Source organism: Triticum aestivum, chromosome 2D (assembly GCF_018294505.1).
Source record: "Triticum aestivum cultivar Chinese Spring chromosome 2D, IWGSC CS RefSeq v2.1, whole genome shotgun sequence".
Classification (NCBI taxonomy): domain Eukaryota; kingdom Viridiplantae; phylum Streptophyta; class Magnoliopsida; order Poales; family Poaceae; genus Triticum; species Triticum aestivum.
In genome coordinates, this window is record NC_057799.1 from 648,151,079 (window position 1) to 648,162,808 (window position 11,730).

The 11,730-nt window shown below is 48.1% G+C and overlaps 2 protein-coding genes across 3 annotated transcripts; both read right to left on the minus strand.

Annotated features, from left to right (window-relative positions):
- Positions 1 to 5,747: 5,747 nt before the first annotated feature.
- On the minus strand, positions 5,748 to 7,785 carry LOC123055364 (pathogenesis-related thaumatin-like protein 3.5). The gene is made up of 3 exons (XM_044479360.1): positions 7,435 to 7,785; positions 6,377 to 7,064; positions 5,748 to 6,059 (listed from the first exon to the last, which is right to left on the minus strand). Exons 1-3 carry the CDS (start codon positions 7,505 to 7,507, stop codon positions 5,927 to 5,929), a joined length of 894 nt encoding a protein of 297 aa, XP_044335295.1. The 5' UTR covers positions 7,508 to 7,785; the 3' UTR covers positions 5,748 to 5,926.
- Positions 7,786 to 7,993: 208 nt separating this feature from the next.
- LOC123055365 (uncharacterized) lies at positions 7,994 to 10,314 on the minus strand. Of its 2 annotated transcripts, none has more exons than XM_044479361.1 (3): positions 10,006 to 10,314; positions 8,761 to 9,273; positions 7,994 to 8,497 (listed from the first exon to the last, which is right to left on the minus strand). In XM_044479361.1, exons 2-3 carry the CDS (start codon positions 9,253 to 9,255, stop codon positions 8,345 to 8,347), a joined length of 648 nt encoding a protein of 215 aa, XP_044335296.1. In that variant the 5' UTR covers positions 9,256 to 9,273; positions 10,006 to 10,314; the 3' UTR covers positions 7,994 to 8,344. The 2 variants fall into 2 exon arrangements, with proteins under 2 accessions (XP_044335296.1, XP_044335297.1); XM_044479362.1 differs by having other exon boundaries at positions 8,761 to 9,276.
- Between the last annotated feature and the right edge of the window lie 1,416 nt (positions 10,315 to 11,730).

Genomic DNA, 11,730 nt, shown 5'->3' on the forward strand with positions numbered 1-11,730 from the left:
CAGCGCGAAATAGTGATGTGGTGGAGGGGGATGGTTCTGCTTTGGCTTGTCACATCTAGACATTGTCGGCCTCTACCACAATCGCATTGGGGGCACATGTGCGCCATATGCTGAGACTCATGTGATGACGCTCAACTCTCCACATGTGCGACATCTCGTGTTCGCAAGCACGTCTTTGATCGTGCAGTGATGTCCCTGCCAGGGTTATGCATGCGAGCGGCTGTCTCCAGACATGTATGCTATGGAACGGTTTGTATTTCAATTTTCCGTGACCATGGTATGTGGGTGTACCCCTCCATGCAACATCATTTTCTTCAACAAACGGTTTGTATTTCAATTTTCTGTGACCATGCTTTGTGGGTGTACCCCTCCATGCAACATCATTTTCTTCAGAAAATGGTGGCGGCAATAAACTGTGACTTCGGTCTAATGGTGCTCTCTGAGTACCCCGGTCTCAAGCTACAAGGTTAAAACCCTGTCCGACCTTTGATGGTCACACCTGTTAATTATGGCATCTACGCTTCGCACCTTTGTTGAAGGCGTTGCTTTGGAAATTCCTTAGACGTCTCTCTGGGGTACTCAGAATTTGAATTTGGGTGATTGGATCCGGCAAGGGCGGCACATGGTCGCCGTTCCCTTCCTAGAGGCATTGATTGTGGGGAATCTTTATTATAATTCGTGTGTTGTCAAGGATTGTGGTGGTGTTGGTGCTCACTGGAAGTATTTGGTATCACCTTGATATTACTCCCTCCAATCCTGGAAATCAGAGGACGGGCTCCAGGGAGCCCATTTTTGAAATGCCATATTTCCATAGTGCAAAAGAACTTGAAAAGATTTATAGATACAGAAATACATGCATAACACGTTTGAGAAAAGTTTCATAAGAATATACTTTCCTACGTGGCGTAGCAAAAAAGACAAGTACGTACCAGAAAATGGCCAATTGTTTTTTGCTGTTGGGGCTGGATTTTTTTTCTGCGTAGCTTGCAAATCATACTATTTTTGAATGAAATTTTACATATCCATCACGAATATGTATAAGTTTTCACAGAATTTTTTGAACCTGGAAATGTCATTTTCAGAGATTTTCAAAAAATGGGCTCCAAGGAGCCCATCCTTCAAAATTCCGCACCCCTCCATTCCCCCTTGCAGTGCGCATTGTTTCTAGCTCCAATACCAAAGAGTGGGGTGGAGCTGCATTTTGGACCAAAATAGCCATGTGTGCATGTGGTCTCTGTCCAACTCATGTGCGTGCCGCTGAATAGAAGGTTATTCTATGCATGTCCCGTGGATCAAACAGTGGTACTATTGCCGAAATATGCTCAGCGCTGCATATGCGCACTACATTGTGGATTTTTTACAGAAAAAAAAATCATATATATGACTCCGTCGGGACTTGTGAGCAAAAAAATGACTGAATGAGGGAAAGCACCCGGAACAAAAACGAGGGAAAGCAAAGGTGCACGGATGGCTTTGCTCGGGACTTCCGAGCCTCCCGATTGGACCAGCTGCTGCCCAGAAAGGCGCCCTCTCCAACCGGGAACCGCTAGATTTCGTTTTCTAATCGGTTTGGTAAGCCAGAAAGAGACATGGACATCTTTCCTCAAAGGATATTTGCAATGGCCAATGGATTCACATACACACTACTTCGTGATGTCCATTTGCTACCCGGCCGGGCCAATCAAGATATAAAAACATGAAAAAGTAGGTTAGCTGGACAAAGCATCCACAAAAACCTGATTAAAAGAACTAGATTGTCACAATCTCTTCCTAGTTCCTAGTCCACTCTGCCGTCACAGGCGCATGGAAAGTCACGATCGAAGCCATGGATGCACGGCACCAGTCGGTACAAACTGCTGCACGTTTGCCCTAAGTGAAGGTTGAACGATGGTCAAGAACCGGAGGTTGTCCAACTAAGCGACGCGTAGTGCTGTTTTATTTGCTTGTTCTTGACGTCGTGCAGAGGAATGGCAGTGCTGCAACCAGCACCGTACATGTGTGTGTGTTTGTGTGGATAAAGTGGAAACTCCTTGGTTCCACGGGAAGAATGGGTAACTTTGAATATGACAAAGCTTTGTTTGAAGCAAAGCCATCGTAGCGGGTTTGGACCGCCATTAGTTTGTCGTACTAGTAGTATGGTAAAAACATGATTTGGTTGTTCAGTTTTGCCGCGTATGCTGGGTGCCTTCGCCCCTCAATGAGCGCATGAACCCTCTAGTATTATTTATACTAAATTACTTTTGTTTAGACTTTGCTGACCCTTCAAAAAATTTATTTGCACACATAACCCCACGTCGAAGGCGTAGTAATATTTACCCATCGCCACGCCCTTCTGATCATCACATTTGACTTTAGTCCCTTAGTCTATCGCCGGTCGATCGCCTCGCCAGCAATGCCACCTGCCGTAGTCGCCAACAGGATTGGTGGATCTCGGCTAGAGGTTCTATGTTTAGCTGGTAGATCCTTCGAGAGATTTATGGTGTGTGCAGATAATTTTTGATGTGGTTGTACTAAAATCATAATGCGCTAGATAAAAGTCATCATTTAGGTGGGGGTGTACCGCACCAATAAGTTTGGCACTTCTCGGTTCGTATCTACACGCAAGCGGTGCTAGCGATTTTCCCAAGCAAGGCGGCATGCCTAAGATTTGGACGCATACAGCGTAACACATCCAGCGCCGGCGCCTTCCAGGGTGCCCCCGGCACAGTCTGATCATTGGAGGCGTAGGAGATGGCCTTCCCATCATACACCCCCCTAGAACGGGCGAGGGTGATCCTGCAAACCGTGAGCGAACTTGTTAATTGCAGGTCTTAAGTCATAAATCATTATCCAACAGTATCATTGCACATCACCGCCATTAAAATGTAGGCCCCTACGTGGCCTCTTAGCTTTTAGCTCCTTAAAAAATTTCCGGTTCCTTACCAAACCACTAAAACTTAACTCCTTAAAAAAATAACGCAAATTCATTTACTTTTGGGCCATCAAGTTAAACTCATTACTTCATTAAACGATATCATTGTCACATACTTCGCATGTTCCTTCGCGAAGAGAATTGATCCAAATAAAACTACAAGAAAAATCAAACACTTCAATAAAGACACAACCTTGGCCGCTCCTACTAGTCTCTCTCATTTTCATTGCCGACATTGTTGCTCTTATTGGTAGGCTTTTTGAGCTTGCACACTTGTTTCTTCACTGCCTCCTCAAACTTGGACATTGCGTCCTCTGTAAGTCTCATCACTAGTAATCAGTGCACCAACATCTAGTAGATTTCTCTTTATCAATGGACAATAGATCAATGTGCTCTTCTTTCCAATACAAAAACTTGCATCCTTTCTACATAAAATTTTAAGAAAAGAATGTTTTTCAAATTTTCATGAATCTAAAGAACAACCGTATAAAATTGCACTCACTCTATCCATTCACACTAGTAGAAAATTCATTCGGGATGTTTGGTCGTGCTTGAGACGTGACCCAACACACGTCGTTAGCAATCATCACACTTGATGACAGGTAGAGGCTCGCCGACGACTGCGGGGCGAGGGCTGAGGCTAGCCGACCGGAGGACGTGGTTGTGTAGGTGCTCGGTCAACGTGTGAGATGCGAGGGCACATTCCATGAGGCGGCGCCGAGTGGTCGAGGTTGTTGTGTGGTTCGGTCCATGATGAATCCTGCCAAAATGTGACGGCGTCAGGGCCTGGGTCTATTGAATCCGGCGGTGGTGGCGATGGGCATAGATGCGTCGATTTGTGCGGCGACGACGAGAAGCAAACGAATCAAAGTGGGGAGGAGCACGGCGGGTGCTACAGGGTGTCGACAGCGACGCGTGGTGGCCAACGAATGCAAGTAAGGCGGCGCCGGAGTGGATGTGGCCGAGCGGGGGTGAGCGGTAGCCGGGGAGGGGAGGGGAAAATTTTATACTCATGAAGTGAGCGGCCGAGGAGTAAAAGTTGTACTCCTCTAATACCGATAAGGGATCGACTATGTTCGGTTTAGGCCCTCAAAATCAAATTGCTTTACTTTTCTTACCGGTTTTAGGGATCGGTTAGAAATGCTCTAAAACATGTACAAAGTTGAACATTGGTAACCTTGCTCGCTAAGCTATAAATAGACCTACTAGCCTCGGAGCAACTCAACTCTAAGGATATCTCATCTCCACAAATTAAGGCCTGAGGATACAATACACAAAATATTGAGCTGAAGGTACGTACGGTGGTGTAGGAAATCGTCAATGGACAAGCTTCCCAAGCGCCCGGCTAACTACGTGCCACTTAGCCCGGTTGGGTTCCTTCCGCGCGCCAGTGCAGTGTACGGCGACCGCACGTCGGTCGTCTACGGGCGTCTCAAGTTCACGTGGAGGCAGACGCACGAGCGCTGCCACCGCCTCGCCGCGGCCCTCGTCTCCCTCGGCGTCCTCAAGAACGACGTCGTCTCCGTCCTCGCGCCCAACGTGCCGGCAATGTACGAGATGCACTTCGCCGTGCCCATGGCTGCTGCCGTGCTCAACACCATCAACACGCGCCTGGACGCCAAGGCGGTGGCGGTCATCCTGAGGCACGCCCAGGCCAAGGTCCTCTTCGTCGACTATGAGTACGTGCGCCTCGCTCACGACGCGCTCCAAATCGTTGCCGATGCCGGCGCGCCCGTGCCGCTTGTCGCCGTCATCGACGATATCGACAGGCCCACCTTATATCGCCCGTGCCGCTTGCACAGAAATTAACACACCTTATATTCTGGAACCAAGGGAGTATATCAGTAACCTGAGATAGAGGTATGCTGATAGAGAAAAATGAGCACTAATATATCGAGAATTATTGAGCCAGTCTCAGCACTCATTCTAGAATTTCATGATCTGACCCCAACATTAGGTTTCCATCGTTATTGAGTAAGTCTACGGTAGATGCTATTGAAAAGTGTACCAAAAGATCCATTTGGACTTTCAGGAATCATTTCATGCATTGGCGTTCAAGCCCCGCTGCCGACGCGATCGGGTTGTGGAGGAGACAGATGACATGATCCCAGACGGGCGCCTCATTCCGCTGCCGCGACTCGCCGGATCCGCGCGAGCCCGAGTCTCCAGCCCCGCCGCCGTCCTGGTCGGCATGGGAAGGATACGTGTTCCGCTGCCGCGACTCCGCCGTCGTGGTCGGGTTGGGGACAAGACGGGCAGCACGATAGACAGGCATTTGACTATAAACTTTTTTGACTAGCAGCGTCTATATCTTTTGCCATGTGCCCTGATGGATGGGCCCGAACTGTCATAAGCATAGTCAGCTTTGTGGTGGTTTTCCGGAACTTTAAAAAAGAGGTAGTTTTTTGGAACCATAGCCCGAATTGTGGGGACATGGAGTTTCTAAGCACGAGCTCATATGAGCTCGGATGAACAGTAAATTCAGAAAAAATAAACATTCAAAAAATTAGTGACAAACATTGACAAAAGTTTTCGGCGCTTGCAAAATTTCAGCTTCAAACGACATTTGTAGAAGCCGTGGATAAAAAAACAAAATCATCATTTTGCAAGCGTTGAAAACTTTTGTCAATGTTTGTCACTATAAAAGTTCGGAATTTTTTTATTTGTATTCTTTTTTTTACTGTTCACCCGAGCTCATTTGAGCTCGGGACTAGAAGAGTACTTTCGGAATTGTGGTAGTTTTATGTCATTTACTCTGCTGTCTATAATCCCACCAGAATAGATGATTAGAAAAGCAGAGAGAGCAAGAGAGAACGAAACATTCACTTATGCTATCTCTGTATAACTCTCATTCAAATGGTACTGAGTACTGACTGTCTGACAGTGCAGAAATTTGATCCATGAATCACCTACTCTCTGTTTCTCATAGTAGAAAACAAATCCAAAAAGAACTATATCAAGAAGAGGGTCAGGTCAGCTTGCTCTTGGATGATTAGGCCTTAATCAACCAATCAGTCACACTGGGGTTGCAAATTGCAATGCCACGAAGCTGGAGAGCAGCAGCAGCAGCATTAGACCAGAGGAGGTGCTCCTGCCGGAGCCGCTGCAGACAAGCCGGCTGTCGCGGTACGAACACACCGATTGCTTCCTGGAACAACAGAATGTACAAGATCAAACGGTTAGCAGGAGCAGAGATTCATTGAAGTGTCTGTCATTCAGAGATAAGTGCCATGTAAACTGACACGAGCTAATCAAAACAGATCTCTGCACAAACTCATTCATCGGAATGGCACTATATATTGAAAAATTGCTGGAGTGTATGATTGCTAGTGTCATTCAATCTTGGGACGGCTTGTAGATTGTGTGAAGAATCGGATGCTTTGACCACACACAAGATCTTGAGAGACATGGATGAATTTCATTTCAGAGAGAGATGATAATTAAGGGTGTGAGAGTAGTACGTACATGTTGCTGGAGCAGAAGGTGATGGTGTAGTCGGGCGACTGGGCGCGGGTGAAGATGGAGGAGGGGTCGTCGTAGGCGTAGCTGTAGGCGGCCGGGCATGCCGCCTTGAACTTCTTCGAGTAGAAGGTCGGCTGGCAGGCCACCGGGTTGGCATACTGACCACGGCAGCAGTACTGGTCGGTCCCGAACACGTCGCACGCGCTCCGGCAAGCCACCACCTTCCCCCCGTCGCCCTTCACGGCCAGCTCCGACGGGCAGCCCCGGCGCAGGTCACCGTCGCACCCCGCCGGGGCGCAGCCTGTCCAGTTGGCGCTCGTCGGGGTCGGGGTCACCACCACGGGGAGGTTGAAGCCGTCCACCAGGCTCACGTCGTAGTAGTCAGTCGCCGCCAGCGTGAACTCCGCCAGCGTCGCCGGAGCGGCCCCCGACGCCGATTCGCACTGCAGCGACGTGCCGCACCCGCCCGTCTCGCACGTGCCGTTGCCGGCCGAGTCAAAGGTGCAGCCGGTGCGGCCCCACACGCGGCCCGACCACCCCACGGGGGCGGTGAACACCACCGACTCGCCTGCACGGAGCGCATACCCGCCGCCCCCGAAGCTCTCGCCCGGCGTCACCGCCGGCCACACCTCCGTCTTGCACTGGTTGATGAGCGTGAACTCCCGGGCCGACTCCGCCCGCCTCGTTGCCCCTGTCATCACAACAATGAAAAAGAACGTTTTTGGGTTCAGTTAACACTACTGCAGCATCTACTAGCAATCTGATAAATGAACTGATCTTCAGACAAGCAATCTATGGCATTGGCAATGTGTGTCAGGTCAGGGCTTGCAAAATTTTCACTTATGTTGAGTATGTCCTGACAACATTTGAAACAAGGTCTGCACTACATTTGAAACAGAGTGCAAGGCAATCTGAATAGATGGACACCAACTGGCTGGTGATGACTCCAAAGCATACCATTCTATTCTAGCAGTCAGAAAACCTGACACAATCTTATCCCAGCAAGAGTATGCAGAAAGCAAGAGGAGAAGATGAAGAAATTTGATTGTGAAGAGTGGTACCTGAGAAGAAGCAGGTGAGAAACAGAGGCAGAAGCAGGGCACTCCCCCTCCTTGGCCCTGGGGACCTACCCATTGCAGATTCAGGTGCAGCAACAACAGTGAAAAACCTCTGGTGATGTGTATGGCTGTATACAGGTAGGTAGATATACTGCTGATAACAACACAGCAGGTGAGATAATTTTTAAGAGCAAGTAAACACAAAGAGAGAATACGTGAGAGGGAGGTTCAGGTGAGGCATACCATGAATGGACAAACCTTGCTTGCCATGGCCTCCTTCCTTGCTTCCTCTTGCCATTTCCTCCTCAGATTCTCCAGCCAGCCAGGCAGAACCTCCTTTTCCTGTGTTCCAAGACTTGGGAACATGGCACTTGTGACCGTGACATTGTGTCCATTCCTGGGAACACAAGGCAGAGACATGATTCCCTCCTGCTTCAAGCAACAACACACCTTCAGGCATCAGGACCAACATAAAACATCTCAAGCTAGCAACAGAACTGCCAGACAGGACTGAACCGCGAGCACCGACATATCCGATATCAAGCAAGTTTCAAGCAATGCAGGAGACAATATCAGACATCGTTGGATCATCTTGCTGACATGCTAAGCTTGGAGGTCATACAAAGATTATTATTACACCAAGCGTACCATCAACTGATCGGATCATAATGTATCGACAGTTGTTACACTAAGGAACTGCTGCTTTGCAGCTGGCCACAACTAGAGCACGGACGCACCAAACAAATCAATGCTTTATTACTATCATCCCAGCACAAGATGAGAACTAGCCAATGGATTATCACTATCACGCCATCGCATCTGTGAGTGGGGATGCCCTGGGCGGAACAAGAATCTGCTTGCACTGGTGACTGCAGTCAGTCTCCGAGGGAGGAGCTTGAACGTCGGGAACCCATCAGTCGTCGCCCAGCTTGACCTTGTAATGCTGAGCGAGTTTAGTGATTTCCCCGTTGTTCACGAGGTTCTCCAGCATGTCGTACTTATTGCTGTTTGCTACCAGGGTTTCCTGCTGCTGCGCCGCCAGCTCCTTCTCCTCTTCCAATTGATTCTGAAACAAAAAGAAAAACAGAGTTTAATGAAATTATGGCTCGGATACAGAAGAAATGAGGTTTAAAGCAACTGTATCACATTTTAAAGAACAGCATCATCATCAAAATTCTCAAATTATGCTTGACATCTCCTGTTCCCTGAGCAAGTGTTTTTCTCATTTTAGACAAGCAGAAAGATTTGCAACTTTTCTCAGTAGTGGGCAACTGGGCATACAGGTACATGATAAGAACAGTATAAAAAACTAAAGAAACACCACTTCACCTTGATGAGTGCCATATTTTCTGCTTCTTGCCTCCTCATAAGGCCCTTGAGCTTATTCATCCCATCATACCCCGGATCTCCCTGCTTTACCCAGCTGAACTCAATCTTCAAGCCAGGCTTCCTAGGGCGGTCCGGAAACATCTCGGGCTTTGCAAAGGCAGCCCTCACAGGCCTGGGCATCCCGCCGAGCATGAAAGGGAAGTTGTTCATCAGGTCCACAGCAGCCTGGGCCTGCGACACGTTGTCCACCTCCACCAACGCAGCGGCGGGGATCTCGTACTCGATCGTGTAGTTCTCGATGAACTCCGTGTTGACGACATTGGCGCACTGGGCGAGAGACGCCTTGATGACCTGGCTGGTGACCAGAGGGGAGAGGTGGTCGATGTATATCGTCCTCTTGACCCTCGCCTCGAAATCAGCGTACTCCTTCTCAGCCTGTTTTTCGTCCTTCATATCATCTTCGTCCTTCTGAGCCATTTCGTCGGATGCCGCCATAGGAGCGAAGCACGACCTCTGCTGGAAATAACAATACACAGCAGCAGTCACTCGAAATGGCTAAGATTTCCTCCGAATAATTAAGAATGAACACTGCAAAAGGTTATGAACAGAGCTGGCAAACAACAAAGATTTATAAACAGATCTGACAAACATAAAAAACAACATCTTAAGGGCATCATCTGGATAAGAACAAGCGTTGTGCAGCAAAAGCGTCTACCGGCTTTACACTTATAAAACTATCAAACATCAAAGATAACTACTCTGTATTAACTAACAGCAGTGGAGGGTTGTTCATCTATCTCCTGGATGTAAGGGTAGGGATATGGCTCCAAAAAATTTCAAGGCTTCATCAAGAAACAGGGGCCGGCATGCGGGTTCAGTTTAGGATTTCCTCGAACAAGCCTTTTTTGATGAAAGGGGAGCTGCCAAAATTCCATTAGTAGAAACCTACAAATTGCCTCAAAGAGAACAAGCAAGCACCCCAAATGCAACTACCTAGTCAAGCATCGGGAGGGAAAGTTAAAAGGGAAACCGCGAGGCGAGACAAAGTTGATGAACATGGCTCAGCACATGACTCAGATCAAACATGCAAAAGTAAAATCCTCCACTATCCAGCTAACAAGCCGTTCCTCACAGACACAGCAACTGCAGGGGCGGCGGATCTAGACGGCGTGCGCCCACAAGCCGTGAGGTCCAGCGGGATTTCTATTGAACTTAATCGTGGGATGAAGATGGGGAAACCTCTACCTCGAAACCCAATGGGTGGGCGGGGCGGAGCGGAGGCGGCGGGAGCGCGGTGTCCAGACGAGGAAGAACGGAGCCCGCGGCGGCGGCGGCGGCGGCGACGCGCGTGAGGGGCGGGGGCGGCACGGGGCGTGTGATTGGGGCGGCTGGGAGTGGGGCTGAGGCGTCGGCCGGCAGGCCGGCGGGATTGAGCCGTTGGTCGGCGGCGACGGCGACGGCGGCGGCGGCTGTAGGGACTAGACGAGAGACAGCGGCATTTCTAGCCTGTCCGGAAAAAGGTGTGGACTTTAGGGCCCGTTTGGGTTCGGGACGACGGGATAGGAGAACACAGGAATAGAAAAGAATCCATAAATTGCAATAATTAAATGCCATGTCTGCCCGCATATAAGCTTTTATTAGAATTATATACATTTTGATTTTAACTTTAAATTGGTTTTTCCTAAACTTGGTCAAACTTTGTAGATTTTAACTTGGCTAAAGTAATGCACGGAGTGAATAAGAGCGGACATCGCCAAATGTCCATGAAGACGTCCGCCGTGTTCAAACGTGTCCGTGGAAATGTCTGCTTTGGTTTTTTCTATCTATACCAGGACTACTCAAAACATTCAAAGATAAAATAGCACAACTGTTAAGCATTTGAAAGATAAATATTTCAAGGCAACAGTAATTCAAATTTAAATACTAAATTACAAAAAAAAAATTGATGCTCCAAAAATATTGTTTTAAGAAGCGTTCTGAAGCATCGATTTTGTTTTATTTGCCCTAGACATCCATGAATGTAATTCAATCACGAAATTTGCACGCACATCGATGCTTGCCTAGAAAATTGAACTTTTCTCACAAAAACACTTTCGTAAGAATATTTCTTTCTTACTTTCAAGAATTTACTATGAACTCAGCGATGATTAATATGGATCGGAGGGAGTATGAACATTTATTTTTGTTGTCTAAAGTTTTTTAATAAAAAAATTGAAGGTAGTATATTAAATAGCACAAACCTTTAAAAATAGCCTTACAAAAATTAGAAATATATCCAAATCCTTCGAGTGTCTGAGGTCTTCTTCCTCCTGCATCCATCGACGGCACACCGTGAACAAAGCTCGTTATCTCCTCCGGGCCTCCGTCTCAGTGAAGTAAACTTATTTAAACACGGGAGCATGTAGACGCAATGGCCAGGAGCTGCTCCGCCTCAGCGTCGCACCTTTGCGTCCAGGAGCTGCTTCGCCATCCTACCCCTGCAATCTAACTGTCGTAGATGCACCATTCCGGCCCGTTGCATCCTGGAGTTGCTCTGCCTCCATGCCGCTCCCCGTTGCGGCTGATTTGGAGGCGCATGACACACGCGAGGTCGGTACTGACTGCTCAGGCCAACGAGCTCGTGGGGCTCAGCCACACTATCGTCGTCGACATTACCATCGACCCTACCCGCTCGTCCTCCTGCCTGCGTCCCATCCCCCTCCCTCATTGTGACGCCTTCCTCCCGTCATCGCTGCCCTCCATCAGCTAGATGAGGTCACCATTCTTTGGATTTTTTGAGGAACCTGGTTGTTTCCTTTTTCTATGTGTGATGGTTATTCTGAGTACTACGAAAAATGTAGTTTATTGTAGCAAATTCAAAATATGTGTATCTAGTTTTGGGTCTTCTATAAAAGCAGGAACAAAATTTCACTACCTAAATCTTCTCTCTTCTCTACTTAAAATGGATCTGAGTAGCCAAAATTTGGGTCT

Bases quoted from the DNA above. Each gene is read 5' to 3' on its own strand.
- LOC123055365 (XM_044479361.1), bottom strand. From the start codon at position 9,255: ATGGCGGCATCCGACGAAATGGCTCAGAAGGACGAAGATGATATGAAG. The intron at 8,498-8,760 runs GTGAAGTGGTGT...TTTTTGTTTCAG, and splicing joins AAAATATGGCACTCATCAAG to AATCAATTGGAAGAGGAGAA.
- LOC123055364 (XM_044479360.1), bottom strand. From the start codon at position 7,507: ATGGGTAGGTCCCCAGGGCCAAGGAGGGGGAGTGCCCTGCTTCTGCCT. The intron at 7,065-7,434 runs GTACCACTCTTC...TTGTGATGACAG, and splicing joins TCTCACCTGCTTCTTCTCAG to GGGCAACGAGGCGGGCGGAG. The intron at 6,060-6,376 runs GTACGTACTACT...CTGTTGTTCCAG, and splicing joins ACCTTCTGCTCCAGCAACAT to GAAGCAATCGGTGTGTTCGT.